At 28.4% G+C, this 27,946-nt stretch overlaps 1 protein-coding gene across 2 annotated transcripts; it reads left to right on the top strand.

Moving 5' to 3' along the window:
- Tusp (WD40 superfamily protein Tusp) lies at positions 1–27,946 on the top strand. Of its 2 annotated transcripts, XM_043040482.3 has the most exons (12): positions 1–897; positions 5,204–5,494; positions 9,336–9,540; positions 10,581–10,685; positions 12,545–12,693; positions 14,801–15,025; positions 16,370–16,595; positions 17,672–17,916; positions 19,186–19,438; positions 20,916–22,624; positions 25,088–25,282; positions 26,834–27,946. In XM_043040482.3, the coding sequence occupies exons 1-12, from the start codon at positions 637–639 to the stop codon at positions 26,948–26,950; spliced, it is 3,981 nt and encodes a 1,326-aa protein (XP_042896416.2). In that variant the 5' UTR covers positions 1–636; the 3' UTR covers positions 26,951–27,946. The 2 variants fall into 2 exon arrangements, with proteins under 2 accessions (XP_042896416.2, XP_042896418.2); XM_043040484.3 differs by lacking the exon at positions 14,801–15,025.

Here is a 27,946-nt window from a genome sequence, read left to right as displayed (position 1 = left end):
TTGGCGATCAAGGAGTGGCCTGGCAACCCCTACAGCACCCTCCGCGCGCAGCACTCATCATGGCAGGTGGGATTGCGCTGTTCTCGGAGAGCACCGGCGGGAGCAAGTAATTTCTTGTGTAACATAACTTATTAATTTCTCCGAAACTTCTAATTTAAACTAAGATTTTCCTAATTCATGCGTAGTTTAACTCAAATATGAGGATAATATTGAAGTGTTCTATTCCGAAAAGGTTATGTTCTAGTGCTGGTTGACCCTCCTCAACCTATGATGATCATTAAAATCGATCAATATAGAAGACAGTTCGCTTTTCAATGTTTCAAGTCTTTTTTTTTTCAGACGATAAAAAAAAATTAATCAAAAATTGAAACTGAAAATATTTTTGTGACATATTTTATTTCATTTGCCATTTAAACCGTGAATATATTTTTTTGAAAATAAAAATTTCACGTGCAATTTTAAAGTTATGTAAAAACTGAAAAATGTTTTATAAAACAAAGCGAACTGTCAATTAAAAGAAGGACTATTTATTGACGATTCTGATCAAAGAGACGTGTTCTTTTGGAATATTTTCGTAGAAAATATGAATGAAACACTTGAGGAGATAGTGGATAAAATTTGGGTGCATTGAAAACTATGCATCTGCATTTTGAAAGGACTAATTCCACTAGGACAGATTGTGCTATTTTAAGTTTAACATGGATGGGCAAAGTACCGGACGATCTGCCGGACGAGGATGGCTGGAAATTAAATCGTGTACACTACTATCAAGACGGCTGGCTGGCCACAGGAAACGCAAGAAGCATCGTTGGAGTGACATTTACTTCTTGTCACAATCGAAAAATAGCTGATTTACCCCTCAGATCTAATTACAATCTTAGGGGACATCGAGCTGAAGTAAGTATTTAGCACTTTTTATGTATAAAAACATTACACTGCACTGATAAACTAATTAAAAATTTATTGTTATATAAATAAATTTGCCCACTATTTTATTTGTATATGAATTGTAAACAAAACTTGATAATTTACGAATTAAACAAGTGAAATTGTGTTATTAATTATCAACTCCATTAAGTAGCTTTTATAAAAGATGTTATATAATTGTTTCTTAAGTTGAACTTGCTTGATTAAGCTATAAATTTTGTGTAAACGTTTACAATAAGGTGACCTTATAAGAAAGTGTAATAAAAATAATAGGAAAGAGGAAGATTTTATTTATAATATAAGCTCTGAGTTACCATGCACAATTCAAATCTAAGGAGCACTAATCTACACTCTAACCAAATTTTACTCTGTGTGGATTAAAAATTTGAGAAATATTTGTTTGCCTTAAATATAATTGAATTTTTAAAAAATATATGTGTATGAACATGTAGATGAAACAACTTGATAATTTAATTATAAAAACAACTGAGATAGTATCATTAATATAAATAGATATCATAAAAGATGTTAATTTATTGAAATTGCTTTAAATAATTACCATTAAAAAGGTTTATTAATTGTTCCTTAGTTGAACTATCATCATTCAACTACAGACTTTACTCTTCAATAATTAAATATATTAGTAATCATTGATCATCATTTTTCTTAAATGTAATTGAATTCGTAAACAATATATAAGTTTGTTAATAAAACAATCTTAACATTGATTCCAATTATAATAGTTTTAAAAAGCCAATAGTGTGGTTTAATTTTTATTAACAACATTTTTAATAACATGTTTCATAATTATCGTTGTTTGCTTCATATATAAAATTGACTTTATGAATAATATGTGTAGTATCTAGTAAACGAAACAAACTTGATAATTTATATACGGAGTTGCAACATTAAAAATATTAAATAATTACCATTAAGGGACTAATAGTTTAGTTCAAATTTAATGAACAGCTATTTTAAAAACATGCATTTTATTCCAAAATTAAATTCATAATTAGAAGTTATCTATCAATTTTTTAGAAAAGTATACATAATATCCATTTGCTTCTATCAATCAAGGAAGCATTTATTCCAGTTATAATAATGTGAAAACTTTCGCTTCCGATTGGACTCAACTGTCAAAGAGGTATAGACGGGTGGAAAAATACAAAATATGATTTTAATCCTCTTTATATAATTTTCACAAATAAACTGATGATGAATATTTACTATATTTGGTAGTATCTTTCGATACATGTGAAACATAACACAGAGTTTACCCTAGGAATAAAAAAGAACAAGGTGTTTCCTCGCAGAAAAGAGTCTGTTTGAGTTTTGAAAATGCACTTATTTACAGCGTATAAATTTATCAAAATGTGTAATAATATGTATGAACTGAATCTAATCCTCAGCAATTTTTAAATTACCCTATTATACTATTTTATGTCTATATTTCAAAAAGTATTTCTCACTCATAATCTAAATAAGTGAAAAATTCTGGGTTTATGAAAAATAATTACAGGCATACTAAAAGACTATCTCATTTTTCAAAAAAGTAAACTAGAAGAAAAGGATTCATTGATAAACAACTTGAAAGATTTTTTCCATAGTTTAAACGGAAAATTATGAGAAAATAAACATTTAAAGGTGCTTTAAGAAAAAAGTATATCGCTTAAAAAATTTATTAATATACCTTTCTCCCTGAAAAAAGAGAAACTTATAAAAATTTAACCAGTTGAAAATAATCTAACAAAATAAATATTTGTAATAGGTAGTAAGCAGAATGAATTAAACCTATAAATTACAGATAATTTTACCAGTGTGTAATTATTATTTACACAGTCAATTGATTTTTTTTTAATGGATCATAATAAAAAGGCAGTGTTTTTAAAGGATGATGGCTTATTTTTACTAAAAAGGCAAAAGGGACTAACTTATAGGTAGGGATTTATATTTTCGCCCTTCTAAAAACGCTTAGGGGGAACACTGCATAAGGTCATCACAATTTGTGATATAAAGTGCACGGTATTTTAGATTCTTTATTAGTTTTTGTTTGACAAAATTATGCTTATACAATTCTGCAATCAACAGTTATTAATATGTAGTTAAATAGTATACAGTTGTCTGTTTTCATATTTTTCATAATTGTCTTTGTTTTTAAGCAACTAACGTTTTAAAGAAATTTTTTAGCATCATCTTAGGTGGTTTTCATCAATTTGAACTGTAATAAAATTTTAAATTACTTACTGAAAACCTTAAATTGCATCAATTTATTGCTTTAAATTTTTGAGGAAAATGTCATAGAAGCTCTAAAATCATCAAGCACTATTTCTCTTAATATACTAAAGCAACTCCTTTATTTTCTACTTTTTTTTAAGAAAAAATGTATTGTGTTGTCTAATAATGCTATATCATCAAAAATTTGTTAAGTATAAAAGAAAACACAAATTAAAAATTTTAAGTAAAGTTCTAGAGGGCCAGGGTAAAGACATCTCTTAATTTTGTCCCAAAATTAGACTTATAATTAAAAAATTTTATTGAAATTTCTGAGATGTGGGCATAGTATTTATATAACATTTTTATCAGTTACAATATAGTGGGAAACTAATATTTATAAGTGCAAAAGTTCAAGTTTGTGAACAAATTCTTTACAGCAGAAAAAATTGTGAATTATTTGGTGAATTTTTTATTTTAATTAACAATTTTAAGAACATACAGTTTGTTTAAAAATTGCACTTAATTACAACTTTTTTATCAAATTTTCAGACAAATGGACATGTAACATATAACAGAGTGGAATACTAGTATTAATTTGGTAAATTTTTTATAAAATAAATTTTAAGAACATATGTTTTGTTCCAAAATTAAGTACATAAAAACAACTTTTTTATCTAATTTTTTTTAAGAAATAGGCATCTCTTTCTATCAATGAAATATTTATTAAAATTATAATTTTGTTTAAAGCTAAATGTTTAATTTTTAAATGCCCAATTTTCAAAACATATATTTTATTCCAAAATCAAACACATAATTAAAAAAGTTTTTTTTTTAATGTTTTTTTTTTTTTAATGTTAAAGAAGATTATACCTGTTATAAAACTATGCATATTGATTTTAAAATCATTTTTAGGGACAAAATTGACTTATATTATTCAAAATTGAATCAACTATTTATGATCTTTCTGCTAATTTCGAGTTTAGTTAGCATAGTTGAATTTCTCAGTTTTCTTTCTTTTATTTTTATATACTTTTGAGCATGAAGTTTCAGACTGATAAATTGAAATACCTTTATATAATTTATTTGTATGTGTGAAACTTCATTAAAAAGTTTAAGTTTCTCTCATTTATGTGACACTGCGCACAAAAAAAAAAAAAAAGAACCATCCTGAATATCTTTTGAGCTATGATCATCGGATTTTCACGTTCTGGAACTTAATCTTAATGGCTAAAAAGGTAACCTCAAATATGCATATGATATTTTGAGTTATAAAATCAGGCGTAAAAACGTACTTTCTCTGAATAAACATAATTTTTTTCGCCTTATTCGAATTTCTTACCCCCAAAATATAAGGAGTAGCCGCAATGTGAGAAATATGTTTGATCAGGAGAGCGGTTCAAAGTTTGGACCCTTTAACGTTAATTTTACTCTTTGCATATTTCGCTCTATCTCAAGAACTTTTTAGGCGAAATGAAAATTTTTTATGCTCAATAATAAAATTTGTTTATCCAAAAATAATTCAATGCCAAGAGTAAATTTTAGTAAATATTTATAATTTTTTATTATTTTATTTAATAATTGTTGAAAAAAATTTTGAATTGTAAGATATGCAGATTTTAGCATCATTTTAAAGAATGGAATTTTTTATGGCAGAATACAAAATTTAAGCAAAATCGGTTGAATAGTTTCTGGGAAATCAAATTTTAAGTGTCTTAATTTATTTAAAATTTAATTTCTCAGGAACTATTCGACCAATTTACCTCAAATTTTGTATTTTCCCATGTAAAATTACATTCTTTAAAATAATGTAAAAAGTTGTATACCTTACAGTTCAAATTTTTTATCGACTATTGTTGAATAAATAAATATTTAATAAAATTTATTTTTTGCATGGAATTATCCTTTACACCCTTTAAGATACCTGTTTTCTGTAATGGACTTCAAAACTTATTATGCTGAATAAAGCAAATATAAGAACATAATTAAAAATAATGTTTTTTTTTTTTTTTTTTAAATTTCTTTATTATATTCCTAAATATTTTTTTTTCCTTTCTTTTCCTAGATAGTACTGGTGAAATGGAATGAGCCGTATCAAAAACTAGCATCATGTGATAATACTGGAACTATATTTGTTTGGATTAAATATGAAGGTCGATGGTCTATAGAACTGATTAATGATCGTAGTATTCAAGTCACAGATTTTGCATGGAGTCATGATGGCAGGATGGCTCTTATTTGCTATCGGGATGGATTTGTTTTAGTTGGTTCAGTGTCCGGTCAAAGATACTGGTCTTCGATGCTCAACTTAGACCATAGCATCAGTTGTGGAATATGGACACCTGATGATCAAAATGTAATGAATATTTCATGTTTTATTGCTTACTGAAATAATAAAATATTCGACTGTTAAAATTTTTTGCAATCGACTTAAAAATTTTAGGTTTTTTCTTTATCTTTCTTTTCATGATCAGTATCAAAAAATAAAATTTTGTAATTCATCATAAATTTTTTTAATTTTTTGCAATCGACTTAAAAATTTTAGGTTTTTCTTTATCTTTCTTTCCATGATCAGTATCAAAAAATAAAATTTTTTAATTCATCATCAATTTTTTAAATTTTCTGCAATCGACTTAAAAATTTTAGGTTTTTCTTTATCTTTCTTTTCATGATCAGTATCAAAAAATAAAATTTTGTAATTCATCATCAATTTTTTAAATTTTCTGCAATCGACTTAAAAATTTTAGGTTTTTCTTTATCTTTCTTTCCATGATCAGTATCAAAAAATAAAATTTTTTAATTCATCATCAATTTTTTAAATTTTCTGCAATCGACTTAAAAATTTTAGGTTTTTCTTTATCTTTCTTTTCATGATCAGTATCAAAAAATAAAATTTTGTAATTCATCATAAATTTTTTTAATTTTTTGCAATCGACTTAAAAATTTTAGGTTTTTCTTTATCTTTCTTTCCATGATCAGTATCAAAAAATAAAATTTTTTAATTCATCATCAATTTTTTAAATTTTCTGCAATCGACTTAAAAATTTTAGGTTTTTCTTTATCTTTCTTTTCATGATCAGTATCAAAAAATTAAATTTTGTAATTCATCATCAATTTTTTTCAACAAATGACAAAATTCAACAAACGGTGAGAAGGAACACTGTGAAGTTATGTTTTCCCTGGAGTTCTAAGTTTTCTTATACTCCAGGGCTCTTTTTAAATTTTTCAGTCTAAAAATAAATAAAAAAATTAAAGATTTTTGAATCTGCAAATTAAAGATTTTAATTTCTGGATGATTCTACAAATACAGATAATTTGTGTCTGGCTGATATATTTTATTTAATTTTGTTTTAAATTGGATTGTGCAGTGTTTGTTTTCATTCTAATATCTAATGATTATAACATACTAATCATACTATTACAGGTTGTAGCATTTTAAAGAAGTGCTTGAAGGTGTTTATTTTTGGTTTTTAAAAGCCTGTAAAGGTGATTTTTTCATTGGGTGTTTTATTGAGTGCTTAATTTTCCCTTTTGAAAAAATGAGATTTTTCCTTTACTATGTAGATTTTTGCTTCGAATTATGCAAAAAGACACAGTTCACATTGTTCTAGTCAGCGTTTTCATAATTAATTCATCCCCGATCTATTTCCGCGTATTATCAGTCTGTAGCTTATGAAAACGCCATTCGTTTTACATTATTCTAAACTTCATGTATTTTGAGAATTGTCAAAAACAATGCCAATTTTTTTTTTTTTTTTTTTTGACGTGACTGTTAAAACAAGATAAAACCATTAATTGTACAAAACTTTCCAACCCATCCCAATAATGATATTTTTTTTAAATGCTTAAAAATATTTTTCGAGTGCTTAAAAGGTGCCTATTTTTTGTTGAATAGTTTGACGCACCCTATATTATCTAAAATTCACTTTCATATTTGAAATTAATAACTGTGAATTAAATTTGTATTATTTTTTATAATTATAAATTAGTAATTAAGTTTTAATCTGTGTTCAAGAGGGTTATAGGTTATCTCTGTCTAATATATATATATTTGTTTTTAATTCGTATTCCAATTATAAGCTACAGTTTTAAGTTATTCTATTTAAATGAAATTGTGCCTGTGTTATTTGACTGAACTCAATTTATGAAAAGCATGGATTTAATGCATTATGTCACTAACTGTTTTTAAGGAAATGGGCACAAATCATAGAATCGACTGAAATGGTAAGGTTATTACACATTTGTTTCCAAAGTAATCACAATGCCTTAGAAAATATAGCATGTTTTAACTCATTGAAAATAAAAGTTACTTTATGCTATTGTGATTATATTATATTCTAATTTCCTATTTGTTATTAGAATTAAGAAAAATATTTTTCTATTAATTATGTGTTTGAAAATAATGTAATTTTTGCTTATAGACCAGTCCTAGGTGCATACGCATAAAAGCAGCATAAACAAAAATTAAGTCAAAGCATAATAACTAAGCATAATCTTCTAATTTGGCATCTGCCATGTTAAACTATTCAATTTTATTTTCGCTTTAAGTCTCTGATCCTTTCAAGTAGGGGCAAAATGATACTAACTTTTTCCTGTTGTGAGCTAATTTTTGCAAAATAACTTGGAAGAAATTTGATTTTTGTTGCAGAAGAGTCACCATCTTATTTTTCAGAAACTGTGGGGATAATGCTCTAAGGAATAATAAGTTATTTCTTTAACTTTGAGCAAAGCTTCTATGATTTAAGAATACAGGTTTTAAAACTAAGAACATTGTTCAATGCACAGCACCTTATTAACTTCATTAAATTTAGTAGCCTATTGTTTAATTCAAGGTAGCCACAGAACAGGGAATTATATCAACCTGAAAAAACGGGGAAATGTCAAAGGGTTTATTTAAAAAAGGAAATCAATAAGTCAAGAGGAATGAATTGATTTGAGTTTATGGTACTTAAATGTCTAATTTTTTTTCTTAATTTGTCTTGTAATAAGTATTTTAAAAAATATTTATTTTTAACTCTTCCATGCATAAGTATTTTCTAACATATTTTGTTAATGAGGATAAGACATAACAAAAACATTAATTTTGAATTTATATCCTCAATTACAAAAATCAATAAAATCTAACTGGAAAGAGTTAGGGTTTTTATAAGTGTTCGAAGCCTGGCTACACTCCGTTATTGTTTTCTGTTTCAAATGAATATTTTTTTTCTTTTAGTTTCTAGTTTTTAAATAAATCTAAGCCAATTAACTTTAATTGAAAAAGTAATTTACAGAATATTAGGTTGCAATTTAGTGTTTCAAATATAAATACTCTTTGTATTCAACAGTATAAAATAATTTATATTTTTAGAAGCAAATTTTGTCAATATGATGAAAGATTTTTCATTGGCGTATAATATGAAGTTATTGTAAATATTTGAGCTTTCATTTCAATTTACTGAAAAGAAATTTATTTTATCTTATTATTTAAATAAAACATTAAGGTAGAAAATGTTTATTGATACTAAAGCTATGAAATAATATTTTTAATTATCTTTGTGTGCTTCTACTTAAATTTACATGAGAAATAAAATTTGGATCTAAATTATCATGCTTTGCTATAAATTAAAAATGTATAACATTTGACAAAAAAAAATGGAATCAATATATTTAGTCATTTCAATAGTTGATTAAAACTTCAATAGTTGACTTAAAAATATATTAATGTATCATAATATATAATTAACAATAATTATAAAACAGAAATTATAGTTTTGAGAAGAAGTGATTTTTTACTTAAAATTTCCTTTTCATTATTTTATACGACAGCTTTCTTTTTCTATAAAACTCAACAATTTTATTTTTTTTAAAAAATAGTGCAAAATTATTACTTTTGATTATTGAGGTGGAAATATTTTGTTTGTTGTTATACCTGTAAAGTTTTATTTTCAGGAAATTATAGTTTTCAGACTGTATAAAATCCATGTAACCAAAAAGGCATTTTTCATAAAAAATTGTCTAAAATAAAACAAAATTTGATTTAATTATATATTAGGGAGCAATAAAGCAAACTTAAGTTGTAAACCTTAAATTAATTTAGGAATTTAACTTCTAGTATTTTGTATCTAGTTTATATGATTATTGGATTATAAATCTACTACTAATGAGATAATTTGCTGAATCTATTTCTGACATCTTTTACTGAAATAAATTTGCAGGTCATGTTTGGTACATCTGGTGGCCAAATAATTATTATTGATGTGCATGGAACCATTGTCGCTGAAGTTAATCTACAATCTGAATCTCCAATAGCTTCAATGGCATGGTCCTGTGAAAAATTTAAAATGGACGAATCTTATGAGGATGACCGTCATAGCTTTGCATATTCAAATAAATCTGATGAGAAAAATAGTTCTCCAACAAGTAGGTCTAATATTATCTTGTGTGTCTTAGCTAGAATAGATTCGGTATTAATTTCTTTGGCCGTATTTATATTGTTGTAAACCTAAAAGAGATTTTTATCTTCATGGGGTTGCGAGCACTGGAAACATTCATTATTATATCAAAAATCACTTATAAAAATTTTTTATGTGTATGCTTTAAAAGTTTTCATAAACAAGTTTTAGTAACCATTTTCATTGTTAACAACATTCTAATTTAAAAACATAAAAAATTACTAAAAATTGCTTTTTGTATTAGGTTATCATGAACGAAACTTGTAGAGAAAAAAAAAAGACATGGTTCATAACTTACAAATATAAGGAATTATTTTATTCATCAAGTATCCACCCAAACATTAAAATGACTTTCGCCCTCGTTGAACCAATATTCACGAATCTTGTCTCACTACCCTTCATTGTGCCGTTGTTTTCTAATATAGGCCCTATATAGTATTGTCCGATTCACCCTATATTTTACAGCCACTCTGCAACCAATATCGGCCCTATATAGAGTAGTCAGATTCTTCGGATATTTTATATTCATTATTCAGCCAATGTAGGCTGACATTGCCCTTATATAGGACCAATATTAAAAAATCTAGCTATCCCAATACTGGTTCCTCAGTGCATATTCATATGGGACCTATATTGATCCAATTTTGTGCTCAACTGTGCCCAAGGCAAAATTGTTACTAGGGCACCTATGTCCTCTACACACTTTTGCCATTTAAATGGCTAGTTGTTTATCTTGGTAGTATAATATTCCTGGTCGATGTGAATCACTTAATTCCTAGAAAGCCAATTTTACTGCATTGTATGAATTAAATGGTTTTCCTATTAGAAAGTTGTTATATTGAATTAATTGCATTGGTGATAATAGAATAATGTATAATTGAGAATTGGAATAATGCGTAAGTGGATAGCTTTTTATACATTAATATATGTAATTTTGTTAACTTATGTAATGACTTAATATCTGATAAAATATTTTGGTTGTATAATTACTACTTTTTATCATTTTAGTTGATAAACCCTCTGTCTTAGCTGTTTGTTTTACAAATGGTACTATTAATTTAATGAGAAGCTATGATGATTTGCTACCAACTGTTATTGAAACAAACCTTAAAGGTAAATATTTTATACTGAACATTATTAAAAGCTTTATTTGTATGAGATAGTTCTTTTTTATTTTTCTGTTATTAATTTTTTGTAAATCATTTTTAACTGTTCTTTTTTTAAATATCTAACTAATATCACATAACAAACAAAATAGAACAGCGTATGACTTGTATTCATTATTTCTGTTTTATTAATTTTGGCCAAATAAAAAAAGAAAATTAAAATTAAGATCATCTAGTTTTGCAAATGCATATTAAACTATTCTTAAAAAGGCACTTTTGTTGTACAAAAAAATCCTTTTCTAAAGAACAATATGCTATTTTTATAACTGTGTTTAGTTTGTAACGTTGTTAAGTTGTTTTACTCACATTTAGCATGCTTACTTGGAGCAAATTTTGAAAATGTAGAAAATATAAAGAAAAGCTTTAAACAGTTTTTGTAAATAAGATAAGTATTTGTTTTCTGATTTTTATAAAATTTCAAACGTTACTCAGACACTACATTATCTGAGCTCATGAAAATATACAAAAATTGAGAATCATCTATCTTGGATTTTTTTTTTAATCTAGACTTTCTTCTAGAAAATCCCACCAATTGGTAATTTTTTAAAAAGTTAAATTATATATATATATTTTTTTAATGCTTAAACTATTTGCCCATTTGAAAATCAGAACAATTCCGCATTATAGTATAGGTATAGTATGAAATTTAAGTTTCTATTTAAGTTTAAGACAAGGCACTCAATCTGTGGCCTTTTATTTTCCTTCGCATAAGAACTTTGAAGAACTCTCTTTAATTCTAGTACTCCTTATATTATTTGATGATGTTTTGACCAAACAATGTTAAGAATATATGTGTTTAATCAAAAAAAATTTTGGTTTGCTTCAAAATATTAATATCATTTCTAGTTTAAAGACTGCAAAAAGAAATTTATTTTGAAGAGCCTCAATTTGTGTTTAATAATAAGAGGTTTACTTTGTTATAATTTTTGCAGTTAAATCTACTGTATACAATATATAATGACAAACGTTTTTAATTTCTTTCATTTTTTTTTTCAGTTATAATTTTTTACTAACTATTCATCATCTTAAATTCTTTCTGTCTAAATATTTTTAGATACTTTTTATGTACTCTAAGCTCTTTTTAGATAATTTTTCTTAGATTGCTATATTCTTTTAATAAGCATTAACTAAAACTAATCTGTATTCACATTTTCATTTGTAAAAATCTAATGATTTTCACAAAAAAAAAAATTTCTTGTGATTATCTTGTGTCTAAAAATCTTTCTTGTGAAATTTAACATAGTAAAAGTCAAAACTTAGACGCTTATTGGAAGTTATTTTTGTGATCATGAGATGTGTTAAATCTCTAAAAAAGAATTTTTGGCGTGTTAAATAATCTGCTGTTTCTGATATATTTAGTGTTATTCTGCTAGGTCATATTACTGGCATTCCAAACTGTTTGCAGTTGTATTATAAAAAAAAGGCCTCTTCACCTGTTGTATCATTTTTTTATGTGCAAGACACGTTTGATAAGAATTACACATTTTCATTCAAGAAATTCAGTCAATCCATATAAGAAATTTTTTCTTATTTCTCCATGTTAATTTTAAATTTTCACATTTAACTAGAATTTTAATGTTAAAAATTATAATTTACCTGGATACAGAATATTTGTTAATCTGAATCTTTAAACATGAATTGATTATAATATAATATTTGTTCTGATGAAGATACACTCAAAAGTTTTATACTTATAATTGAAGTTTTTACTGTTATAGTTATACAGTTTGTATTCTATTTTATTTATTTATTTATTTTTCACTTCATAATTTGTAATCAAATTCAATTATTGTTTAAACTTTTCAGGCGTGAAAATGGAATGGGCTAACAGTGGAGAACTACTTGCTGTAGCTGGAATGTCTGTTGATTCAGCAGGAGGAAATTTCATTAACATGCTGCATTTTTATAATGACAATGGTGTCTTACGCTTTCTTATCCCAATACCATGCACTCAAGTATGAAAGATCTTTTAAAAATTTATATTTATATCAGTTCTTTAATTAAATGTAATTGTTATTTTGATTTGGAATGTTTGAAATACTTTTATAACTTCAATTAGACACAAACTTATATTGCTATATCTGCTTTACATTATGTATAAAAATTGATTTATCTACATACTCTTTTGCTGAACAAAACAGTAACTGCCATTTTATGTTGAACAATGAAACTGTATATATTAAGGAATATTTCTCGGAAATTTGCTAATTCGCAGAAATGGCTAAAACATCAACTCTTTATCGGGCCATTTTCTTTTGTTATGTTAAAGTATTAGATTCGTTTATAAAACGAGATTTTTAAAGCTTTTTACCTAGAATTGATCTGATTTTTAAAACTTTTCTCTTTTTTTTGGTGGGAAGGTGAGGGAAATTTTCATGAATTTTTTTGCTGCAAAGAATTTGCTCATGAACTTGAACTTTTGTGCTTATAAATAAATGAATGTAGGATTTTATAACTTCTAATGAACTCGATTAGAAATTATCAAGTGAAAGAATGTATAATGCCAAAAAAAATAGTTCTCCAACTTTTTTCTTGACTCCATGTTAACCTTTACTGCAACTTTCAACCCGCATTTACGTAAACAAAGCCCTTCATTGGTATTTTTTTATTTTCTGAAAGTTATTAGCAGATGCTCACTCAACTCATGGGTGCTAAAATAGCTACCTATCAACATTTCAAAATTACTAAAATTGGTGGGAAGTATACCTCCCTTGTCTTTGTTATGCGCTGAATAAACTTTGTTAAAATATTGTTACTTTGACTGATTAGCTGTCGTATCTATTTTGTGAAATGCAGTAAAAGTTTTATAAATCCTTAAACTTCAGTGCTTTTTACTTGGAAACTATAATTTGCAAAAACTATTTACCTCTAGAGCCAATTTCTATTTGATTTTTACTTCATAACATATAATAAAATAGATATTTAATTTTAAACAGTTTTACAATTTTCACTATTATTGTGGAAAAACAGTCATTTTGTAAAGATAGGCGCAACACTATTTATTCATTAAAAGTTTTATTAGAGCATTGCTTGGTTTATTCCAAATAGAAATTTTATAGCTTAGTTTAACAACTAATATCAGGTAAAGCTACACAAAGTTATGTATCCAGGACTGCAGTAGGGAATTGATTGCAAAGTATTTATTTATGTAACAAAAACCACCAAAAATAAAAAAATATAAATATCTTGATTGGTCTGCTACGTGGTGTCGTATTTCTTTAAGGGAATTTTTTTTTAATTACTAATATCTACAGAGAGCCAGATATTGTGAAATTCATTAAAATAAATCGAATAAACTGGGCAGCTCACATTTTCAGAAGGAATGATGACTCAAATTTAAAGAAAATCCTATTACACAAACCCCTAACGAACAGGAAAACAGGTAGACCCAGGCTGAGATGGCTGGATTTAGTTGAGACTGATTTCCTTACTCTAAAGGAGAAAAACTGGCGAACAAGTGTCAAAAGTAGAGAGAAGTGGTTTCGAATTCAAAGGAAGGCACTGGCCCACCCTGGGCTGTCTAGCCAGATATGATGATGATGATAATATCTTAAAAATTATTGTATTATCTCTAAAAATCGTTTTTTTAATTATAAATTGAATATTTATGACCCTTGGGAAAAGTAAAAGAATATCTTTGTTTTGAAATAAAAAGAGTGATAGCAATTTTAAATTGTGACTTAATATAAAATGACTTGTATGAGGAATTTTTAAAAAAAAAAGTTTCAATTTTACTTTAAAATTTGAAACTTTCAGAAAATTGTGAAATAGATAATTGACGTGTGAAAAGCAAACAGGGACAGCAAAACAGGCAAATAAACAATCTCAATTCATTTATACATGGATAAAAAAATGATTAAGAAATATATGTAATTTCTTGAAAAATGTGGCTTAAGTTTGAAGATTTGAGTGAGCAGTGGGTTACACAGCTGTGTAACTTTTTACGTATGTAATAGTGAAAGATACACAAGTTCTCCACATTTAAAATATGAAATTTTGGTTTTCAGTTGCATGTTGCCACTTTTTTTTTGTATTTATTAATAAATAAATAAAAAATTTCAGAGCCCAGTCACAGCATTGACATGGGGCCATAATGATAAACGGCTTTTTATTGCAACTGGCTGTATGATCCATGTTGGTTGGGTCACTCAAAAAATAGCATCCCTACAGCTATTGGCTCGACTTGCTACTTATGGTGCTCTTCAAAGTGATGCGTTGATCCAACAGCTACCCCTCCCACAGCGTCTGCGAGCTTTAATTTCTCATCTTACCATGCAAACCATTAAGGTAATATACCTTTAAGGACCAGTTATTTCATAATATTATGCTAAGCCATTAAGCCTTAACAGTTCAAAAAAAAATTTCTAAGCTACTTTCTATTAGGCATAATAGTAATAATTTATTATAATTTTAGTTATAAGTATAATTAATTATTTTGATTAAATTAATTGTTTACATGACAACTGTTAGAGTGATATAAATAACAAATGGATTTTTGCCGTCATGTACATGACATTGGACTCAGTAAGTGAAATTGCCTTGCTATTTTTATGGTAGCATTGTTTTATTAAGGGTTAAAATTTGAAGGTTTTATTCTTTGGTATTTGAATGCAGAAAATTTAGTAGGTGCTGAGTACATGTGCAATCATTTTTCTGTTTTAATTTATTTGTGTGGATTTTTTTGTTTGTTGTAGTTTTGAGATATAGTCTGTAGTTTTGTATAATTTTTCTTTGGATAGTGGTCCACTAAAACTTGAAAATAACATGAACCTACAAAAGTTATTTTTAATTTTAAAAATTGATAGTGTGCTTTGATTCAATTTTAAAGTAATATGAATAACTTACCTATATATAATTTTTTTACACTCGAGTGTAGACAAATAATGAAATAAAAAAATATGTAAATAAATCTAAACAAATTAAGTTTGACCATTAACAAATAAACAAATTTATAGTAAGAATGGGAAAAAAATTATCTATCTGAAAAGTTAACTTGTACTATTATTCAGGAAACAAAATTAGTTACTAATTTAATATCTCTGAGCTTATTACCATGCATAAAACTTGCAAATATATATGTAACATAAAAAGCTTCAATTTATCTTTTTATGTTATTCCTTTTCTGTAAATCCTTTTCATAATTTATAATTCAAAAGAAAATGCTTTCTCACACTTTTAAATTCACATCCTGTCTTTTAATCTTATTTTGGCTCAAATATGCATTAAAAGTAAGACATTTTTCCCTTTGTGGGAATCGCACAACCTATTTAATTAACCAATTACAATTACTAAGATTTCCCTAAAACGAGTCATTTTACATATTTAGTTTGCAAGATTTTCCCTAGCTTTTATTGAGGAGCACAACAAATTCATGTACACTTTTATAGCTATTCTCCCTCTAATAATTAATAAATAAATTTTATACCCTCTTTCCCTGCCTAAGACCTGTTTTTATACTTCCACTCGGCAACGACGTTATTGTATATTGTTTTGATGTAGGTATTCATGCATGTACTTACTATGTAATAACAAAAAAAACTTATCGTCTCTTCTATAACCTGAGTCTTATATCTTGAAAGTTCGATGTAAAAATTTATGTTAAGAAGTTTTTTGAATTTATTTATTGTTTAGTGTCACCTACCTGATCCCCATCATCTACGAGAATTTGTTTCTAAGCCTCCCTCTTGTGATATCCGCTTCCATTGTACCATGATCCGTCATGAGGATGATGATATGACTGGCAGTGCTACTTACACAATGTTTTTAGAATACCTAGGAGGCTTAGTACCTTTACTCAAGGGCAAGAGGGTCAGCAAGCTCAGGCCTGAGTTTGTCATCTTTGACCCTCAATCTCTAGGTATGTATTGTACTAACAAATTTTAAATTTTCTTATTCATTGTTAAGGAATTCAGAATTAACTATTTATTTATGATTATTCTATTACCGTTTTGTGTTAATGGTTATGGAATAATATTACCCAGCTAAACTTCTACATGGTTGAGGAACGTAACCAAATTGTGGATTTCAAACAATAACATTTGACTCTCTGTTCAAGTAGTTATGTTTCAAAATTCAGAGTATTCAGTAGTCAAGAATTTCTTGGAAGACTTCTTGAGAAACCTCTTCCTTTAAGTTCATTTATTGAGGGCTGTGAAATAAAATAAGTGTTCGAGTAGTTATGAATCAAAATTCAAAATATTCAGCATTCAAGAATCAGTATATTTAATTTCTTGGAGGACTTCTTGATAAACCTCTTCCTTTAAGTTCATTTACTGAGAGCTGTGAAATAAAATAAACACAATTAAAGGTATGAGATCTTAAAAGTAGTATATAAACTCCGTGCAAAGATTGTAAAACTATGATTATAAAATTTGTTTAATTTTATTAAAAACCAACTACATTCAACTGTGGTGTTCCAGCTTCATCTTCTATATCTGAATCATCTTAGCTATCTGAATTCTTAGCTAGCTGAATTCATCTTAGCTATCTGAATTCTTAGCTAGCTGAATTCATCTTAGCTATCTGAATTCCTGTTTTTTATACAGGGTTAATTAATCGAATTAATTAGCACTGTGCAAAACTAGAAGGCATATACAAAATAAAGGTTAAGGCTTTACAATTTTGTAACCAATGGCTTGACTGGAATTTTGATCAGCATTACACATAGACTGCCTTTACTTCCCAAACTAGCAAATACTCATCGATCTGAAATTGGATGGGGTTCAAGCCACCACTGGAGAAAATAGTTTTTTATTCTTATCATTTAAAATATTTTTTATCATTATTATTTATTATACTAGTGACTTCACATTATTTGATTAAGGAAACTGCATTATTAAAGCTGATTTACTCCAAACATTAAATTATGCCCCGATTATTATTATAAGTTGATTTTATCTAATAATACTATTGTTCTGTGACTTCTTTTTTCAGAGCCAGGTCTACCTCATCCCTTGTATAGAATAAAAAACTGTCAGCCATACTCATATCCTCCTGCACAGTTGAACACTTGCTTGGCTATTGTTCCTGTCTACATTCCATCTTCTTCTTCAGATAGTGATGTTGAAGAAGGCTGTGCATCTCCACGAATGCAGAGGCGTAAAAGGGCACGGCGACATATTCATGGAAGGACTGAAACTACATGGCGTGAAATTATGTACATTGATGAATTGCCTGAGGTACTAAATTTTAAGTCAAAATTAATGGAATATAAAGGATTTTTCCATTATTTGTATAGAAAGTTATAGTTGTTGTTGTTGTTTCTAATCCCCAAGAGGTCCATCCCAATTAGACCAATTCCATAAGTCCAAAAATGTCCAGGAAGTCTAAAAACAGATGAGGTTTTGAAAAAACCTCGTCAATCTTAAAATCGATACAGTTTAGAATATGCTCGGGCGAAGCCTGAGCAGTCCTACATTTAGTGCAAAGTCCAAAAGTCTTTTGCCCCTGAACATACGAGAGACACCTCAAGTGACCACTTGCAAAGCGAGATAAACAAGTCTGCTGGCTTCTAGGTCCCTCAAAAAGCAAGGCACTTCCAGGTCGTTTTCTGAAATAGAAAGTTATAGTACTTAATACTATAATTTTGCAAAAATGTGCCATGGAATTAAAGATTTTCTTAGGGTAAAAATAAAAATTCAGTCAAGGACCCATTTCTAAAAGATATAACTGGTTTGTACTCATTTTTATTTCTCTGTTATTATATATTGGACCATTGACAATCATTTTGTGGCAGAACAAGTGAAATTTCAGTGGTTTCTAACCAACATGCCATACTTGATTTTGAGGCCTGTTAAATTTTGACTTGGAATTGTATCTAAAGGAATGACGTAACCTGTAGGTTATTTTTTTAATTCAATGAATCCTCTAAAATTTCAATTTCACCCTCCCCTCTCTATTTTTGCGACTATTTATGTATATATTTTGAAACCGATGATTCTCCAACAAAACAATAAGGCAGATGAAAAACAGGTGACAAGTTTTTATGAGCGAGATTCTGCAATGGTCACTTTGTCCATCTCAGATGCTGCTGAAAATTGTGCCTTCTGCACCCTTTCTCAGAATCACATTTCTCTTGCTATGATCTTTTGATGTACAATCGCTGCTCTCTTTTCCTTAACGGATGTCAAGAAAAGAAGCACTAAAAAAAAAGTGCAAGTTAAAGAGAAGTGCAAGTAAAAGATATGAATGAGGAGGGAAGGTCCTAAAATAAAGCATGTGTTAATCTGTGATCCTTAACTATATTAAAATTCCATTTGACATATAGGAGGAAATATTTTTTCTTTCATCACATTTTATGGCATATATTCCAGAGCAGCGATTTCCACAAAATTTCAATATGTTCTTTATTAAATATTTAATAATTTGCAGTTTTTTTTATACTTGTTTTGCATTCTTTTTATCAATTTATTTGTCAGTTTTTTTTTTATAGTCTTTCTCATTTTCAGAGTGAAAAAATTGTGTCAGTTACATCCAACATTTGGGGTACAAAATTTAAAATTCTTGGACTAGTTCCATGGCTACCTGCAATACTTGGTACTATCACCTACCGCACTAGTTTACTTCATCTTCAACCCAGGCAGATGACTTTGTTGATGAAAGAATTAAGAGGGCCACAACCTCGTGAGTTCTGCCCACCAACTGATTCTGCAAAAGCAACATCGTCTGTAGTTTTCTCTGAAGACGAAGATGATCCAGGAGGTGTGTGTTAACATTATATAGTTTTAAACATAAATTTAAAAATGCTATGTTCTATAGATAAGCAATATTAATTAGCCTAATTATCTACTAAGCATATTGTGAAATATTCATTTATTGTTAAGGTTTCAGGCCCCAATCTGACAAATTTCCAATTGGATTTGATACCTGATTAATGAATTAATATTTTATTCTTATTTATATGAGGTCTGTTGTAAAAGCATTGAATTTTTTTTTTATAAAATGATCATTGAATGAAATACAATTATATTACACTGATCTTCTTCAAAGTAGTCCCTTTATGATGCTACACACTTCTCCTAATGGTTCTGACACCGCTGGAAGCAACTCATGAAAGCCCTATTTAGTATTGCACGCAGGTGGTCTATCGTAACCTATTTTACGGGCAACCTTAAAACTGTTGTACCGAGCATTGATATGCATGGTGTGCATTGCTCAGTCCCCAAACTCTTATTTAATTTTTCGGAATGCCAAATATAATGCAGTAATGGAGTTCAAACTTGTCTGTCACTTGCCCGAAATTATTTCCAATAACTCTTAATTATATGTGCTTACTCATTTGCTCCATGATTTCAATTAAGTGATGCTATGGGTAATGAAAAAAATGAAAGTGCCATTCACTGGCAAGACCTTTTGCCAATAAATCCAATGTAGTCTGAACTTAAGGATAAAAGAGGACAATAAAAGTGAGGCTTGTACAGTGTGTGTTGCCTCTAGTATGGTGTATGGTCACCCCTTCAGACAGACAGACAGCATGCACAACAAGTATGCATGCTGTTAATAAGAGAGTTAAGGAGGACTTGTGGAAGACCCTCCTATTCTTCAACCAGAGCAATTTTTAACTCCGGAATGGTTCTGGGGGGAGGTTGGCGCATCGCAATAGCTCTCCCAAGAATAATAAGATTCAGGTCAGGGGATTTGGCTGGCCAATCCATTCATTGAATATCGTCGCTTTCCAGATACTCGTCAACCATGAAAGCCCTATGTGGTCGCGCATTGTCGTCCATAAAAATGAACTCAGGGCCAACAGCGCCCCTGAAAAGATGCACATAGGACTCTAGGACCTCCTGCCTGTACCTCTGGGCATTCACGGAACCATTGTCAAACACATGGAGCGATGTGCGGGTATCTTGCATGTGCGAAAATGCTTTCCATCTCTTAATTTTGTCCACCAGTGTAGCAATTGCTTAGCCCAACACTGCAAAATTTTCTTAATATTGCTTAGACAGATTATGGTCAGGTACTTACTACTTTTTGAACTGATCTCATCTTTAAAGCTTTATTATAGCCATATTCTAATGAATTTTTTTTAATTAAAAAGTTGCTTACTTAGTGTTAAAAATAGCTTTTAAACTAAGCAATTGGCTAAAAACGTTAAGCTTAAAACTAAATCATTTTGTATTTATAAATTCATTACTCCTTGCATATTCATTTTATAGCATTTGCATTCTTCCTCTAGATGCCAATTATGAAGATAGTATTCCTATAGCTCCAATGACACCAAAGAAACAGCAGAGAAATACTACTTATCGATGTCATTTGAATCAAGAACGAGAACAAAATGGTGTGTTTGCAGGTTGTAGCAACGGAGATTATGTGAACTTTATTCCATCTGAAGAATTTTTAACTTTTGAAATCACAGGAGAGAAAGGTGTTCATGTCATTAGTCTTCAGAGGGCAGAAAACAGTAGTGTAGTATCTGTTGCTACACAGACTAGTGTATCATGCGTGCCAGATTTAGAGCCAAATGTTTTGCAGTATCCTATTCCATCCAGCTCAAACGGCTCAGGGTTCAGGTTTCTCAATAAAAGCTTGTGGAAGAAACCTGAAGAATCAAAGTCTTCTAATCAAACTTCTTCAAACTGCAAATCCATTGAGTCATCATTTGTTGCCAGTTCTTTAACTTTGGACCTTTCTGACGATCTAAATGGTGCAAGCAGTGACTCATCAAAAGAACAATCTGCACAAAACAGCCTTTCTGAAAATGAAAATTCTAATGTATCTTCTCAATCAACGTCTAGCAATTCAGTAGATGGTAAAAGTATTCCATGTTATACTGTAGTACCATGCGTTTCTCAAGGTTTGATTTTAGATAATTCTTATAGAAGTAGCTTACAGTCGCCTTTATCTACTCGAAGAATTGTAGAAATCAGTAACAGTTCTTGTAATACTCCAAAAGCTACATCCAACATGCCATTGCCAATCCAGAGTTTACAAAATAGTGAATCTCCTTTTATGTTGGAAGTATCTAATCATACTCTACAAGGAGAGTCTTCACACAATCAGGACTCATTTGTAAATTGTATTTCGAGAAAGAACATTGATATGAAATTTATTGATGACCCAGAAACCCCATGTTGTGAGAAGGTGCCATTCCCTAACAGTCAAAGTTCCTCATTGTTTGTGAATAGAAGTCATAGCGCCAATCAGCTGCATGCTGCCGAATTCACTAATGTTCGTGAGCAGAGTGGCAAATCATTCAAAGAGTCACGCCGGCGACTGACTTTAAAACCAAAGCCACCTTGTGGTAAAATGCATTGCCACGATTGTAATGATAGTGAAAAGCCCTGTGATAGCCAGTCATGTGATACAAATGGGATTTCAGTTGGCGAAGAGGGTTTTTATGATCTGGCATGTTCATGCCCTGTTGAAAAGAAACCTGCTCTTGCAAGCACACATGCACCTAAGGAAACTGTTTCTAATCAAAAGAGTGTCATGCGGAAAGAATTTCATAGTTGCGAGGATGTAAATAAAATCTCTGAGAATGTGCGGAAATTGAAAGGGTTTAAAAAGCCGGAGTTGGTTGTAGCAAAATCAGAAAACTCAAGCCCCGTCCGACATCGACATAATGTGCCAACTGAAGTAACAGATCTCGCAACTACGTCCTTTTTGCATGAGCACCGTGCCAGTTTCCCTCAAGCAGATGACACAAGCGAAATGTCAGATTCTTCTACTACTGTTAGTCGAAGCATTCCGTCTTCACCAGTAGTGACTCGCAAGAAAAATACACGCCGCGGCTTGTTATACAGTCCTTTATTGTTAAGGAAAATGAGGCGCCAAAAGCTTGTTGATAGCTCTGATGAAGATAGTGCTTTTAGTGGAGATGATATGCCTGGTGAAAATTTTAAAGATTTAGAAAGTTTCCAAAAAGCATATATTCGTAGAAAGGTAAATTGTTTTTTTGTTTTATGAAGGAAAAAAAACTAATGAAATTAATAAGAAATTAATGGTGTTTATAAAATTTAATTCCTGTTTTTTTAGCAATATAAGTTTATTTTATTAATAAAATTTTAAAGTATAAAAAATGCCTTGTTAAATTCAATTCCTTCAATTAGTTTCCAGGAATACTTCGTTTTGGGAAGCTGTAAAAAAACTGTGAAACTATTATTAATGACAGCCATGCTTAATTAATTGTGACAATAAGTACTGGTATTGTGGTGGTCGGTACCTAATATACTAATAAAGGTACTGTTTTAATAGATTCTTTACAGCTCCCAAAATGGATTAATACCCAAATTTTTTAAACTAATTTTCTTCAATTTGCAAAACTTATAGGGAGTATACTTATATATATATTTCTCTTACACGGCGACAAAAGAAAGCCTCATTACAACTCCCCGAACGGCAACGCTAGTAAATCGACCAATGATTGCCGCTAAAAATGTCACATGCCAAATCTAACTGAGGTGGCTCAACGTATAGTGCTTTTAAAAACGGAAACTGAAATAACCTTAAGCTAGGCAGAAGTGAGTAGTCTTTATCGATAGATCTCTATTTTAGTATTTTGTCGAAAGCGCTTTTTTTCGCGAATTTATGAATTTACAGATTTATTATGACGCTAGGAAATCGACCAATGATTGCCGCTAAAAATGTCACATGCCAAATCTAACTGAGGTGGCTCAACGTATAGCGCTTTTAAAAACGGAAACTGAAATAACCTTAAGCTAGGCAGAAGTGAGTAGTCTTTATCGATAGATCTCTATTTTAGTATTTTGTCGAAAGCTCTTTTTTTCGCGAATTTATGAATTTACAGGTTTATTTGACGATTTTTTATTTATATCAAGAATTTATTTGTTTTATTATTGTTATTAGTTATTCATTGAAAAATGAGTCTCAGTCATGCTGTAACGCTTTAAGATTTTATACTATAGCACATTTCTAATAGGTTTAATGAATTGCATGTCATTTATTTGAATTCAAATTTATTTTAATGACTAAAAAGATGTAATTTTTTTTGTTGTTATATGAATTTGAATGATTGTTTTGAATTCTTAGAATTTTGTGTATTTGCAATGTACCTAAGTTAGTAGCGAGCGAAGCAAGCCATATAAGATTGCGTAGCAATTTTCAGGGGTTGGCGAGCGTTAACAAGCAGGGGGGTGCAGCCCACTAGTACTTATTAATACTTATACTTATAAATACTAATTAGGGAGAAATTTTTTCTATTAGGGAATTTTTTTTTTTGTAACCAAATTTTGAAATGATTTAATCATGTAATGCAATCCCTTATTTTTAAAAGAGGCAATACTATGCCTGTTGAAAATTTTAAATGTCTGTTATTTTTCCAAAATCTTCCGTATTTAGAATAGTAAGATACATTTGAATTAAATTTTTGGAAAAAAAAAATTGAAAATTAAATTTGCAAGTGTTATTTAGTTAATTGGTATTATTTGATAGTGAATGGTATAAATATCAAAATGAATTCATTTTTATCTGATAAAAAACAGTATTTATTATATCACACCAAAGTTTTTCACTAATTTTTATTAAGTAGGCTTCATTTTAAAAACTATACTAATTCAGTTATCAATAGGAAATCTAGACTGTCCAGAATCTAGTTGGCTTCTGGACAATTGCTTACTAATCTGTGTTGTTTTATCTAAAAAAATTAGTTATTTATCATAGTTAATTAATTTTATTTTTCTGTTGTAGACAAAAAAAATTCAAATTAAGTTAACTCTAAAATGATTAAAAATTTATTAAAGGTGATTAAAGTTTTTTTTCTTTTTCCATATCAAAAATCTGGTAATTTCTGCCTTACTAATTATTCGTCTTCACTTGATTTGAAATTTCTCATTATGCTTCATATTTATGTGAATTAGAAATCTCATGATTATCACGACTTTAAAAAACATGTATTTCTATTTATAATAATGTGATTTAAGAGTTACACATAGTGATTCAAGTAAATGCAATTTTGAAATCACACTTGGTGATACATATTCCTCTGATTTGAAAATTATTCATCAGGATTTGTATTCATGTGATTTAAAATTTCGAATCCCATTCAAGATGATTAAATTTAAATATCAGATGTCGTAATTCAAATGATTCATGAATCGCGCATCGTGATTTAAAAATTCTTTATTATGTTTCTTATTCTCGCTTTTTCAAAATCAAACATAGCAATTTATATTTCTGCAATTTAAGAGTTACGCATCACAATTCGTATTCATGTGATTTTTTTCAAAGAGTAATTCTATTGATCAAAATTTAAAAAGAGTCTAAGCTTTGTATTTATTGTTGGTGCTACTTTTACTACTACTGATATCTATTGAAGAAAAGTATAAATTTTTTAACTTTATAAGTTTAACCTTAATTTTGGGCATATTTTTATTTAAAAAAAAACAGCTGAAAAAAAGGTGTGGAAGAATAGTCACTGATACTGTTCCGGCCAATAGCAATCTGCCTCCTTATCGAGAGTTCGTCCTTCATAATAAAGCCCCCATGTGGAATGACATTAGTCAAGTGTATCAGCTAGACTTCGGTGGACGAGTGACGCAAGAATCTGCAAAAAATTTTCAGATTGAATTTCATGGTAGGCAAGTAAGTAAAATTATTTTATGATATTACCTTGCTCTCTGATGCATGCTGTAATTCACTTTATAGTGGCCATTTCCTTATAACCACCAATATATTAAGCCCCATGGACGCAATGTTACTTCAACATCTGCTCTGGACCATTCTTTCCAATATAGCGACAAAAAGTTAGCTTTATTTTTTTTATTATTCTCTTGAAAATTATTTTGAAAATAATTATTTAAAAAAAAATTCTCTTTCAAAAAAAAACATTGTAAAAAAAAAGAGATTTATTTGTGTTAAATAGGATTTTTTTTATTTAATTCAGATTATTTTTTATTTATTTATTTACCTGCCAAAGGTATTAAGGTATCTTATGAAATCTATTAACAGTACTTAATATTATTTAAAAGCAAAAATATGGCTTAAATAGTAGATATTTCTAGCTAAAATGTTTCAAAAATTATTATTTAATGACTGTAATGTGTTCTTTTAAATGGTACTGTTACAGATATAATGTGTGAAAAAGTTGTGCTATTATCAATTAATCTGTTACTTTGTGAATTTGCAATAAATTAAAGCATCATTTTGTAAACTTAGTTGGGTATTTTTCTGCTGGGAGTAAATATTAATGCTATTTCTGCACTTACAATATAACAGCCTTACTTTATAATGGCTATTTTCGTTTGAAAAATGCTATGGGTTATGTCGAATGCAAACTTTTTTTTAGTTACTTTTACAAGAATTTCAAAAATATATTTTGAGAGCATTGTTATTTTTTTTCATAGTCTTTAAGGTAAATTTAAATGTTAATAAGAAAAAATCGTTTAAAGAAATTAAGAAGGTGAAAACAGATCTTCAATATAATAAGGGAAAAGTTTTAAATGTGTACAACAGAATTTCTGTTCTGCATAGGTTTTGAAGGAGGACTCTCAATAACAGAAGATGCCCTCCTTTCCTCTGTGCTCAGGATTATACATTTGCTGTGATTTATTTTACATTTGGTTTATTTATACAATTATACTTTTTTTTTTTGTTGTTTGAAGAATGCTAAGTAATACATACTTTAAAACTATAATAAAAATTTAAAAAAAGGAATTGATTTAAAAATTAATGACTAAAAGCTTAAAATGTCAGAATTTTATATTACTGACAAAATATTCCAATAAAATAAAAATTCTAAGAATTCAACATCCCAAAATCAATGACAAAATACTTTTTTTATATCAAAATTTTAATTTATTAAGATCTATTCTAATAGAAAAATGTGAATTCAACATTAAAATTTTTTAGAACTATTTTAATATTGGGAAAATACACATTTGTTCAACTTCTCAAAATCAATGAAAAAAAGACTTTGTTAGATGTCAGAATTCTAAATACTTAACTATTTTAATGGGAAAATCTCAACTTTTCGAAATCAATAAAAAAAGTCACATTTTATATCAGAATTCTATGCTTTGTTAGAACAGAATCATTTTTCTACAACAGCTCATAAAATTCTTAAAAATGAAAATTTTTATGTTTTTTTTATTTTTCATATCTTTATAAGTCCGTACATTCATTTTGACATTTCAGGTAATGCAATTTGGAAGAATTGATGGTAATGCATACACTCTTGACTTTCAATATCCATTTTGTGCCCTCCAAGCATTTGCTGTTGCTCTTGCCAATGTGACTCAGCGTCTGAAGTAGTTATGTTTGGACATCATCAATGCATCAACTTGAAGATTCATCTCCTTTCTGCTGTGTATTAACAATCTTTATCAGGCTATTTCTGATTACTAATAATTTTTTTTATAAATTATCAACACATGGGATTCTAGAAAGCATATTTAAAGTTCAAGAATAACATAATGATGTTTTATCATTCAACTGTATTTTTAAATTTTTTTTTTATAAGTTTAAAGTGATGTATCAATAATAACCGCAATATTTAAGGTGTAAATTATTTTATGGTTTGCAAGGTAAGGAGTTGTTCTAGTCACTTTTGAAATAATTTTAGTTCTCAGAGTTTTTTTTTTTTTAATATTTGCTGTTTTATATGACTTTTAATTTAAATCTCACATTTTTGTGTTTTCATAAGTTTATTAATTGAATGGCTATTACCTATTCATCCGAAAATATTTCTCATCATTCTTAGAGGTAAATAATTAATAGCCAATTTTGTCAATATAAAGCAAATAATTTCTAAAGCATATTGTAAGTTTCTACTTCTTGAAGCAAATGAATCCTTTGATCCTACTTAGAGTATACTTCTAGACATATAAAGTTTTGAATATATCTATTTTATTTTTATTTTTTAACTTTTCCTGTTAAATTGATTTTTTTTAATATTTGTTGAGGAAAAATAAAATATAATTAATTTCTAAATGACAATACATTTATCGAACATTATAATATTAATTTTAAAAAGACTGTTATAAATAATGTTATATGAAATTACTTTATGTAGCGTTTAGAATCTAATATATATGTTTTGTTTGAGTGCTTGTTAAAAAAATGTCATCAGTTATTGCAATTACTTTTCATTTTTTTTTTAAATTTTCATAACTGCTTGAAAATTTTTACAGATTATAATTTGATATTAATCAGCTTGTTTAACAAATGTGAAGTATTTCAACTTTTAAAAGAAGAAAAAAATTATGCTCATTTATATATTTTTAGGTACAGTACCCTTCCAAATATTCC

This window comes from Parasteatoda tepidariorum, chromosome 5 (assembly GCF_982258835.1).
Source record: "Parasteatoda tepidariorum strain Cologne lab strain chromosome 5, Ptep-v5.0, whole genome shotgun sequence".
NCBI classification, from domain to species: Eukaryota; Metazoa; Arthropoda; class Arachnida; order Araneae; family Theridiidae; genus Parasteatoda; species Parasteatoda tepidariorum.
This window is presented reverse-complemented; position numbering and strand designations above follow the sequence as displayed.